Genomic DNA, 12,446 nt, shown 5'->3' with positions numbered 1-12,446 from the left:
GGTATCTTTGGGTTTGTTGTCTAAATGTAATGTTAAGTAAACCCCTGCTTGGTCAGAGATGTCTCTTACCCCTATATCGCATTTTATAATCCTGTTTCTCTCTGAATTAAACAAAAAAAAATTATTCTCGAGTACACAGAGTGGGGATGAGAAAAAATAGTGAACCGTCTATCCAGTGGATGTAACTCTTTCCATATATCTATCATGCCTATTTCTTTGAGCAGTTTCTTGACATGTAATGTTTCCGGGGTTATCTTTTTTGTTCTATTTGAGGAGTCCAGGGCAGGATGTAATTGAATATTCCAGTCCTCTCCACATATCACCACACCAGATGTTTCTATAGCTATCATATTAAAAACCTTAATCAGCTGTTTATCATTTCCTGGTCGTCTGTAAATATTCAGTAGAGTAACTTCTTTATGATCAATAAAACCATTCACCAGTAAATAATGCCCTTCTTTGTCTGTAATCTGTGAGGAAAACCAGAAATTTACTTTATTTGAGATTAATATTGCCACTCCCCTTGTTTTTCCCCTCAAAAGAAGAGTAATAACAATTTTTAAATCCCATTTTGCGTAACTTCTTATGTTCAATCTTTGAAAGGTGAGTTTCTTGCCAAAAAATCTTGCTTTTCTCTCTTCATTTTAGCTATAGCCTTACTCTTCATATATACTCTGATAAAATATTCTTCAACCTAGCTGAAGGATATTTTATCACTATACTTTTGAGAGCTCTCGTGCAGTATCTTTGTTGCGTCGAAATTCCTTTAGCTTGTCCTGGATGCATTCCAGGCGTGTTCCTTGGTCCTGACGGGATTTTGCACCCGCTGTCACCCAGGAAAGCTGCCTCAGTTTCGCGTTAGCCGTGCCTTCCGCGGGGGCCATGATTCCGGGACAGTCCAGGAAAAATCCCCTATTCTTCAGGTCTTCGTCGCCTACAATGCATTACTGTAGATGACTTGTCCAATGCCAAAAAACACTTGAAGTTTGGCTGGGTAAAGAGTCTGGAACCGGAGCCCCTTTAAGTGTTTTTCTGATGGTAGAGTAAGCCTTCCTTAAGTATTTCGGTCGGGTAGCCTTGATCAAGAAATACTCTTTTCCCGTTGTAATAAATCTCTCACTTTTTTCCAAGCAGAGCGAAGCACCAACTCTTTAATTTTATACTTCTTAAAGTAGGTGATCACAGACCTTGGGTTGGAACCTTGTGGTGGTTTGGATCCAAAAGTTTGATGCCAACATTGTATGCCGAGGACGACATCAAGAAGGGAAGACTCTGTTTTAATAAATTTTTCCAGAAATTTCTGTATGTTGTCTCCTTCTGCCCCCTCAGAAATTCCATAGATACGTATGTTATTCCTTCGTGAATGCACTTCCAGGTTCGTTAGTCAAGCTTGAATGATCTCCTGAAGTTCCAGTGTGTGGGAAAGAACCTCCCTGGCCTCGGCCTTCCATTCCTCCATTTCTGTCACCCTTTGCTTCATCTCCTCAACTCTGCCCGTTATTTCTTTTAAATCACCAACAATAGCATTCAACTTCTGGTTAATTTCTTCTCTGAAATCCACCAGTTCCTTCTTCAGACAACCCAAGGTATCACTCAGTTCTTTTGTCCTGTCAGAATGAGACGCTTGTATTTCGGCCATGATGTTCTCATGAACATTCTCCATATCCTTGTGCTCAGCTTGGTTGCTAGTGCTCACCGTCAATCGGTATTTTATCGCTTGTCTTCGGGTTTTGTTGCGGTTTTCCTCTTTCTTTTGTTTCCCCCTTTCATGCTACAAGACCCACTTTTCTATTTAAATAACCGTTTCTTATTTAGGGGGAAATAAGACCATCTGGGACCCCTGGCTGTATCTGTGCCATACCGGAAGTCCCCTAAACTTTGGATTTCTAAGGGTAATTTCCATCTAGGAGACTTGTTTGGTGAAGGAACGATGATGTCTTTTAGTCAAATAGTACAGAAATTCAACATACCCAGCAAGGATCTTCTTCGTTTCTTTCAGATAGGAGATTATATACAGGAAAAAAAATCATTCTTAACTGATTTCTGTAGTTCTAACATGGAAAAGAGGGTGTTTTGTTCCAAGGATAAAGTCTTCATCAGTACTTTTTACAGCATCCTGAGGGAATGTTCTTGTGGAGAGGCTGAGCAGCTGGGAAGCATGGGAAGACATCTGTGATAGTGCAAAGAAAATTTCAGTTTGTAATAGAACTAGAGCATTGCAACTCAAAATTCTGCATAGAGCCCATCTGACTCCAGATTGTCTCTCGAAATTTAAGATGGGGGTTTCTCCAATGTGTTCTAAATGTAAAGGAAATACTGGAACTCTCACCCATTGTTCTTGGACTTGTCCCAAACTTCAGGCATACTGGAGTGATATTTTGGGTGAAATGGAAAAGATTCTGAAGATGGAGCTGAACTGGACCCAGTGTCTTTTCTCTTAGGCCTACCCAGCAGCCGTATTATTAATGCACATCAGAAAAAACTTTTTAACATCCTGACTTTTTGTGCAAGGAAGAGCATTTTACTTTGTTGGATATCCGATAAGGCCCCTGGACTCTCTGGTTGGCGTAAATTACTGATGGAATGCATTCCTTTGGACTTTTTAACATGTATGGTACACTGAAAAACAAATAGTTTTCTTAAAACATGGCAACCTTTTCTACAATATATAGATGTAAACCTGTCTGCTATACTAATAAAGGCTTTTGTGTAGGATGTGGTGGTGATGTCTATACTTTGATGGAAGTGTTCTGATATCTGTGAGGGGAAGAAATGTAAATGTACTTGGAAATTGAAAGTTTTGTTATGCTGAGCAAAAAACATTAAAAAAAGAAAAAACGACTCGTAGTTTCAGTGGAACCTATACAACACATGTCTCATATCTGCTTTCTAACAAAATAGAATCTAGTAAAAAAAAGTTGAACTGATTTCATCCTGTGCTTTTGTTGCTTGAACTTATAATAGTAGAAGTTTTGATTTATATCTTTTGTTGATCAAACTGAAAAATTTGTTTAATAATTTCCAGGTTTGACAGATAAAATGCGTTCGGATTTCAACATTATGAGAGACCTGTCAGCACACACAAGGTTAACACCAGAACTGAGAGAGCAAGAATTGTGGCGTTTCCTGGATCAAATTCAAAAGTATGTTCAGAGTATCCTTGTCTTTCAGAAGTTTTGAAATTTCTAGATTCTGTGGTAAATAATTTTGGAATTTTCAGAAAAATGGTTAATTTCATTACTTAAATTTTCTTCTGTGCTTCAATGTCATTCAGCCTGGTGGGTGAGGACTCGGTTTAAAATTGGAAAAGGTTGTGCCATTCTGCTGAGACTTCCATTTTCCTCTAACTGGTTCTGAGCAGTGCTGGGATTGGAATGGAAGCACAGCTCGCTGTACTTAGACGTCGTGTGAAGAATTCTTGATGTTCGGAAACTTTTAATTTTATCTGTTTACTTACACAGTGAACGGTAGGATGCTGAGGAGTTTGTTAGAACGAAAGGATCTGGGAATACAGATATATAATTCAATGAATGTGGCGTCACAGGTAGATAGGATTGTAAAGAAAGCTTTTGGCACATTGGCCTTCATAAATCAAGATATTGAGCACAGGAGATGGGATGTTATGTTGAAGTTGTACAAGATGTTGGTGAGACCTGATTTGGAGCATTGTGTGCAGTTTTGGATGCCTACCTATAGGTAAGATGTAAATATGATTGAAAGAGTGCAAAGAAAATTTACAAGGATGTTGCCAAGTCTGGAGGACCTGACCTATAAGAAAAGATTGAATATTCTTTATTGCTTAGAACATAGAAGATTGAGAGATTTGATAGAGGTATAGAAGATTATGAGGGGTATAGATAGGGTAAACACAAGCATGCTTTTTCCACTGAGGTTGGGTGGGGTCTACAACCACAGGTCATGGGTTAAGGGTGAAAGGTGAAAAGTTTTAAGGGGAACATGGTGGGAGGGAACTTCTTCACTCAGTGAGTGGTAAGAATGTGGAACGAGCTGCCAGTGCAAGTGGTGGATGCGATATTGATTTGGGTGTTTTAAGAGAAATTTGGATGGTAGGGGTATGGAGGGCTGTGGTCCCAGTGAGAGTAGGCAGTTTAAATGGTTCAGCATAGACTAGGTTGGTTTCTGTGATGTACTTTTCTATGACTCTGATTTATATTTCTGTAATGTAGAACTAAGCAAATGTAGGAAATGAAGTTAGACAATTAAAATTGTGCTTTAAGGTTTTTAACTGTATTTTAATTTTCAAACAAAAACAGGGATGATGATGTACAGAAAGAACTATCAGTTTGGGGTTTCCAGTTCGATTCAAAACTGCATTCCCTGTCTGGCCGAGTTTTGCCTTCAGAGAAGATTCAGCAAGGTGGAAAAATGGTAATGTGGAAACATACAATGAGATATCAATTCCTTTGTCCTTTTTAAGCATTTGAAATCTTTTGCTGAAGAATGCCATAGAACTGCTAATGAATATTTAACGAAACTGGGAAGCAGTATTTAAATCAAATGCAAACAAGGAGTTTTATTACAAATTAACTTCCCAATCTGGGGTCTATGGACCCTTTACATAATTGTGTTAGTCCATGACAGAAAAGATTTTGGGAACTCCTGGTCTACAGAAAAATGTGCAATGAAAGTTGGAGTTAGCCAATATTTGAATATAGTGTCAATATTTTATTTTCAGGTAATCTGTGTAGGAATGGTTTGTTGGCAGGAAAGTAGCAGATGCTGAGAATGACGTTAGCATTGAACCTAGGCTAAATACTCCAAACCAGTTCTGTAATACAGTCACGCCAAGGTTCAGCCACACACATTTTCACCACCACACCCACGCCTTCCCCTCCCCTTGACCTTGCACCTTATTGTTGCTCTGTAACACTTCATTCTGCATTCTGTTAATTGCTTTCCTTTGTACTACTTCACTGCACAGTTGTGATGATGTACCATCTGTATGGATGGTATACAGACTGAAATGCCTGTTACGCTGCTAGCGTTTAGGGCAGCGGTGAAGGTCCTCCATCTCTGGCGGTGTTCAGGTTTTCCTTCATCGGGTCAGTAGCTTCCTCTTGGTTTTCCCTACTAATCGTTCATGTAAGTCCCAGGTGGAGACTCAGGAATACCTTTACACTCAGATGTAGAAGGATTCTCTATTGCTGTTTTTGTAACAATCAGTCATGGTTGTTAGCCCTTGTTAGTCAGGTGTTCAGGCTGACCCCCTGAACCTGGAGGACAGTATGGATGGTAAGCAAGATGAGTTTTTCACTGTACCTTATTTCATGTGACAATAATAAAGTTCAAAGTAAATATATTATCAAAGTACTTATTATGTGTCACCATATGCAGTCCTGGGATTTATTTCCCTGTGGGGTTGATCAATGAAAGATCAATCAGATTATGGAAAACAAACTGTGCAAATGCAAATATAAATAAATAGCAATAATGAGTATATGAGATAACAAGATACAGAGTCCTTAAAGTGAGATCATTGGTTGTGGGAATATCTTAATGAATTGGCAAGTGAGTGGAGTTACCCTTTTTTGTTCAGGAGCCTGATGGTTGTGGGGTAGTAACTGTTCTTGAACCTAGTGGTGCAAATAGAGCTTTAACCGGCAGTCAGTCCGGACATCAGAAGTTTGGAGAGGCGGGGACTTCAGTCAGGTCCACTGCCCAAGGATAAAAGGCAGGAGCGGGTCGCACAGTGCAATAGAGCTTTGACTAGCGGCCAATCTGGACATTGTAAGTTTGGAGAGGAAGGGACTTCACTCAGGTCCACTGCTTGAGAATGAAAGGCAGGAGCAGGTTGTGGCAGATTGATTAGTAAGAGCAAATTAAAGGCAGGCAGGGGCAAGCCTCACGGCCTTCGTCGGAGCAGACAGTGGTGATCTTAAAGCTTTAGCTCTTCGAAACTTCAATGAAGAGAGGCTTCACTCAGAGGAGGGAAAGCTGAAGTTTTTCCATCTCTTCTTTGTATCTGCTCAGCTAGGACAGTAGGGGGTGACAGGCAGGATATTGAAATGCTCCTCTTGCAAAATGTGGGAAGGCAGAGAGACATCCAGGGTCTCTGATGAGTACAACTATGAGAAGTGCATCCAGCTGCAGCTTTGAACAAACCGCGTTAAAGAGTTGGAGCTGAAACTAGATGAACTCCGGATCATTCTGGAGGTTGAAGGGGTTATAGAGAGGTAGTTACACCCAGGGTCCAGGAAACAGGATGATAGTCAGGAAGGGGAAAGGGATTAAGTAGCTAGTGCAGAGTACTCCTGTGGCCATCCCTCTCAACAGGTATGTCCCTTTGGATACTGTCAGGGGTGAGCTAAAAGAGGAGAGTCACAGTGGTCGGGTTGCTGCTACTGCCTCTGTCACTCAGAAGGGAAAGGGGGATTCATTAGTTGGGGAACGAACAGGAGGTTCTGTGTTCAGACTGAGATCCTGGATAGTATGTTGTATCATGGGTGTCAGGGCCCGGGATATCTCGGATTGAGTCCTCAGCGTTCTTAAGTGAGAGGGTGAATAGCCAGAGGTTGTGGTTCATGGACCAATGACATGGGTAAGAGTTCAGGAAGTTAGGTACTAAGTTAAAGGGCAGGACCTCCAGGGTTGAGATCTCAGGATTGCTGCCCATGCCACTTGCTAGTGAAGGCAGAACTAGGAAGATTATACAGGTTAATACATGGCTAAGTAGTTGATGTAGGAGGGAGGGCATAAGATTTTTGAATCATTGGGCTCTTCTCCAGGGAAGGTGGGACTTGTAGAGAAGGGATGGTTTGCACTTGAACTGGAAGTGGACTAATAAGACATAGGAACAGAACTGTGATTCCATCATGGCTGATCCCAGATCCCAAACAAACTCATACACTTGCCTTCTCACAATATCCTTTGAAACTCTGACCAATCAGTAAACAGTCAACTACTGCCTTAAATATACCCATGGCGATGGACTGCAACGTAGTCTGTGGCAGAGCATTCCACAGATTCACTACTCTCTGGCTAAAAATATTCCTCCTTACCTCCGTTCTAAGGGTTCGCCTCTCAATTTTGAGGCTGTGCCCTCTAGATCTGGATACCCCCAGCACAGGAAACATCCTCTCCACATCCACCTATCTAGTCCTTTCAACATTCAGTAGATTTCAATGAGATTCTTCTACATTCTCCACATTCTTCTACAGGCCTAAAGCTGCCAAAGGCTCCTCATATGTTAACCCCTTCATTCCCAAAATCATCCTTGTGAACCTCGGCTGGACTCTCTCCAATGGCAGCACATCCTTTCTGAAATTATAGGGCCTAAAATAGTTGATACTACTCCAAGTGTGGCCTGACTAGTGTCTTAAAAAAGGCTCAGTGTTATCTCCTTGCTTTTATATTCTATTCCCCTCAATAAATGCCAACATTGCATTTGCCTTCTTTACCACAGACTCAACCTGTGAAGTAACCTTCTGGGAGTCTTGCACAAGGTCTCCTGCACCTTTGATGTTTGAATCTTCTCCCCATTTAAATAATAGTCCACACTATCGTTCCTTTTACCTAAACTACAGGGAGATAAGAAGGAAGTTGAGAAGCAGGACCTCAAAAGTAGTAATCTTGGGATTACTGCCTGTGCCACGCGACAGTGAGTATAGGAATAGAGAATAGAGTGAGGTGGAGTATAAATGCATAGCTAAGGGATTGGAGCATGGGGCAGGAATTCAGATTTCTGGATCATTGGAACCCCTTTTGGGGCAGGCATGACCTGTACAAAATGGACGGGTTGCACTTGAATCCAAGGGGGACCAATATCCTGGCAGGGAGGTTTGCTAAGGCTATTGGGGAGAGTTTAAACTAGAATTGCTGGGGGGTGGGAACTGAACTGAAGAGACGGAGGAAGGGTGGTTGGCTCACATAGAAAAAGCTTGGAGACAGTGCGAGAGGGAGGATAGGCAGGTGATAGAGAAGGGATACACTCAGACAAATGGTTTGAGATGTGTCTATTTTAATGCAAGAGGCATCATGAGCAAAGTGGACGAGCTTAGAGCATGGATCAATACTTGGAGCTATGATGTTGTGGTCATAACACAGACTTGGATGGCTCAGGGGCAGGAATGGTGACTTCAAGTGCCAGGCTTTAGATGTTTCAGTTAGGGCAGGGAGGGAGGCAAAAGAGGTGGGGGTGTGACACTGTTGATCAGAGATAGTGTCACAACTGCAGAAAAGGGAAGAAGTCATGGAGGGATTTTCTACTGAGTCTCTGGGTGGAGGTTAGAAACAGGGAAGGGGTCAATAACTCTACTGGGTGTTTTTTTATAGACCACCCAATAGTAACAGGGATATTGAGGAGCAGATAGAGAGACTGATTCTGGAAAGGTGTAATAATGGTTGTCATGGTGGGAGAGTTTTAATTTCCTAAATATTGATTGGCTTTTCTCTAGAGCAAGGGGTTTATTAGGTGTGTTCAGGAAGCTTTCCTGACACTATGTAGATAAGCTACAAGAGGATCTGGTATTGGGAAACGAATCTGGTCAGGTGTCAGGTCTCTCAGTGGGAGAGCATTTTGGAGATAGTGACAATTCTATCCCCTTTACCATAGCATTGGAGTAGGATAGGAACAGACAAGTTAGGAAACAGTTTAATTGGATTAAGGGGAAATATGAAGCTATCAGGCAGGAACTAGGAAGCATAAATTGGGAACAGGTGTTCACAGGGAAATGTACGGCAGAAACGTGGCAAATGTTCAGGGGATATTTGTGTGGCGTTCTGCATAGGTACGTTCCAATCAAACGGAAAAGATGGTAGGATACAGGAACCATGGTGTACGAAGGCGGTTGAAAATCTAGTCAAGAAGAAAAGAAAAGCTTGCGAAAGGTTCAAGAAACTAGGTAATGATGGAGATCTAGAAAATTATAAGGCTAGTAGGAAGGAGCTTAAGAATGAAATTAGGAGAACTAGAAGGGGCTGTGAGAAGGCCTTGGTGAGCAGGATTAAGGAAAACCCCAAGGCATTCGACAAGTCTGTGAAGAGCTAGAGGATAAGGCATGAGAGAATAGGACCAATCAAGTGTGACAATGCAAAAGTGTGTATGGAACCAAAGGAGATAGTAGAGGTACTTTATGAATACTTTGCTTCAGTATTCACTACGAAAAAAGACCTTGGCGATTGTAGGGATGACTTACAGTGGATTGCAAAGCTTGCGCATATAGACATTAAGAAAGTGGATGTGCTGCAGGAGCTTTTGGAAAGCATCAAGTTGGATAAGTCACGGGACTGGATGGGATGTACCCCAGGCTACTGTGGGAGGCAAGGGAGGAGATTGCTGAGGCTCTGGCAATGATCCCTGCATCATCAATGGATTTGGGAGAGGTTCCAGAGCATTGGAGGGTTGCAGATGTTGTTCTCTTTGTTGACCAGAAAGAATGACAATCTTCAAATCAGTGAATTCAAATGAATCAAGGACCGTGGAAGCAGTCTTTGTTCTTGCTGTGTGCTTGGGGGATGGAGACTGCCATTATGTAAAGACACTCGATTCTCCATTTTGTGAGCTTGACATGCTGGACTTGATTAGTGTTTTAAAGAAGGCACAAAGACTCTTCAGGTAATCTGCTGGACTGGAGGTCATTTCCAAATAAGGAGTTATTTGTGAGGTGTTCTTTGGTTGGCTATAACATGCAGGATTGTGAATGCCTGAGGTGATTCAAGCTCATTGCTGACTGAGAACAAAGAGCCATGAGTCAGCAACTGTCCCTTGATGGGAAGAGGATAATAGATGGATGCTGGCTTGGACCAGAGCCAATGACCAAGTGATAAAGGCCAGACACATGACCTGCGGCCAATGACACGGGAATGCGACATTTGAATTGATAAGCAATGGATATAAAAGTGGATGCTTTGTGTGTGCCGGTGGCGGTAACTTTGAAGAATAACCATCGCAGATACAAGCGAGAAGAACCCTGCGTGAAGCACGTGGAGAGTGAATTGAGACCACGAGGAACAAGGAGCGCCTGGCCAGCGTAAATTCCTCCGCCCGGGTAATACCTTTGCTATTCTTTGACTATCCAGGAGAGTCAGGGATACTTAGCAGGTGTGCGCACCAGGTATTTAGTGTATGAATTCACGTATTTGTTAGTTTGAACAATAAAGGTAATTGTCAGAAAATACAGATCTCCCTGTGCCTCACTCAGAATCGTTGGAAGAGGTAGATGCGGTCTCTCTCTCTCTTTTTCCAACACCTTATACAAGAAAGGGAGTAGAGATAGCCCAGAAAATTATAGACCAGTGAGTCTTACTTCAGTGGTTGGTAAGTTGATGGAGAGATCCTGAGAGGCAGGATTTATGAACATTTGGAGAGACATAATATGATTAGGAATAATCAACATGTCTTTGTCAAGGGCAGGTCATGCCTTACGAGCCTGATTGAATTTTTTTGAGGATGTGACTAAACACATTGAAGGTAGAGTTGTAGATGTTGTGTATATGGATTTCAGCAAGGCATTTAATAAGGTACCCCATGCAGGGCTTATTGAGAAAGTAAGGAGGCATGGGATCCAAGGGGACCTTGCTTTGTGAATCCAGAATTGGCTTGTCTACAGAAGGCAAAGAGTGGTTGTAGACGGTCATATTCTGCATGGAAGTCAGTGACCAGTGTGCCTCAGGGATCTGTTCTGGGATCCCTTCTCTTCGTGATTTTTATAAATGACCTGGATGAGGAAGTGGAGGGATGGGTTAGTAAATTTGCTGATGGCACAAAGGTTGGGGGTGTTGTGTACAGTGTGGAAGGCCATCAGAGGTTACAGCAGGACATCGATAGGATGCAAAATTGGGCTGAGAAGTGGCGGATGGAGTTCAACCCAGATAAGTGTGAGGTGGTTCATTTTGGTAGGTCAAATATGATGGCAGAGTATGGTACTAATGGTAAGACTCTTGGCAATGTGGAGGATCAGAGGGATCTTGGGGTCCGAGTACATAGGACACTCAAAGCTGCTACACAAGTTGATTCTGTGGTTAAGAAGGCATACGATGCATTGGCCTTCATCAACCGTGGGATTGAGTTTAAGAGCCGAGAGGTAATGTTACAGCTATATAGAACCCTGGTTAGACCCCACTTGGGAATACTGTCCTCAGTTCTGGTCACCTCACTGCAGGATGGATGTGGAAACTATAGAAAGGGTGCAGAAGAGATTTACAAGCATGTTGCCTGGATTGGGGAGCATGCCTTATGAGAATTGGTTGAGTGAACTCGGTCTTTTCTCTTTATAGCGACGGAGGATGAGAGGTGATCTGATACAGAAGAGGTGTAGAAGATGATGGGCATTGATTGTGTGGATAGTCAAAGGCTTTTTCCCAGGGCTGAAATAGCTAACATGAGAGGGCACAGTTTTAAGGTGCTTGGAAGTAGGCACAGAGAAGATGTCAGTGGTAAGTTTTTTATGCAGAGAGTGGTGAGTGTGTGGAATGGGCTGCTGGTGATGGTGGTGGAGACAGAAACAATGGGATCTTCTAAGAAACTCCTGGATAGGTACATGGAGGTTAGAAGAATAGAGGGCTATGGGTAACCCTAGGTAACTTCTAAAGTAAGTACGTGTTTGGCACAGCATTGTGGAGCCAAAGGGCCTGTATTGTGCTGTAGGTTTTCTATATTTAATTTGTTAATTTTATTTTTATTTGGATAAGGTATTCGCAAGTATTACCCAAACTTTTTTACATATAAAACCTTTTCCATTTTTTATATATGTATAAATCTATATTTATTTATACATTCACAAGTTCACATTGAGATGATATTAAAAGAAAAGTAATTTTAAAAAGGGGGGCATGACAAAGTAGGTAACAGTGGGAATAAAAAAGAATATATAATTAGGCACTTAAATAGATGTTTATGTACAATTGTAATTCCACACTTTTAAACTAAATAATAATAATAGTTGTTAAAAATAGTAGTAATAGTGGTTGAATAATAATTTCCATGTATCTCTTCTGGTCCATTTCTTTCTAGTCCAAAATATTGTGTGTAACTCTATGTAACTTCCATCGTAGGTGTTTGTATCCTAACACATTCATGTTTGCTCCTACCCACAGACATACTTATCCAATCCCTGTATACTTATTTACTTCATTTTATATTTTTTCCCAATTTTTTTTCTTTACTTGTATTAATTCCACATTTTCCAGAAATAGAACAGTGAACATTCGAACAAAGCAAGCTTACATTAACACTATCACTATGTTGATGAGGAAAGCAGTATGAACCTTTAGAAGAATATTTAAAGTCTGCTTGCGTTGGGATTATAAATTCAATCCAGTTATTCCAAATTGATAAAATTTTTCTTTTTGAATTCTCAGAATAAGTCATCTTTTCCATTTTAAATATTTCCAAAATAATTTCATGCCAATCTTCTAATGTTGGATTTAGCCACTTTCTGGTGACTGATTTCTTACTTGCCTCTAAAAGGGCCTGCAGCAGCTTTATA

The 12,446-nt window shown here is 41.4% G+C and overlaps 1 protein-coding gene across 1 annotated transcript in view; it reads left to right on the top strand.

Annotated features, from left to right (window-relative positions):
- Window positions 1-12,446, top strand: part of piwil1 (piwi-like RNA-mediated gene silencing 1) — a 103,331-nt gene that overhangs the window by 48,840 nt on the left and 42,045 nt on the right. The window contains exons 10-11 of the mRNA XM_073051979.1: window positions 3,026-3,143; window positions 4,275-4,389. Coding sequence (XP_072908080.1) covers window positions 3,026-3,143; window positions 4,275-4,389 — 233 coding nt within the window. The remainder of the gene's footprint in view (window positions 1-3,025; window positions 3,144-4,274; window positions 4,390-12,446) is intronic.

This window comes from Hemitrygon akajei, chromosome 7 (assembly GCF_048418815.1).
Source record: "Hemitrygon akajei chromosome 7, sHemAka1.3, whole genome shotgun sequence".
Classification (NCBI taxonomy): domain Eukaryota; kingdom Metazoa; phylum Chordata; class Chondrichthyes; order Myliobatiformes; family Dasyatidae; genus Hemitrygon; species Hemitrygon akajei.
The sequence above is the reverse complement of the archived record's forward strand: the minus strand, read 5'-3'. Positions and strand labels throughout refer to the sequence as shown.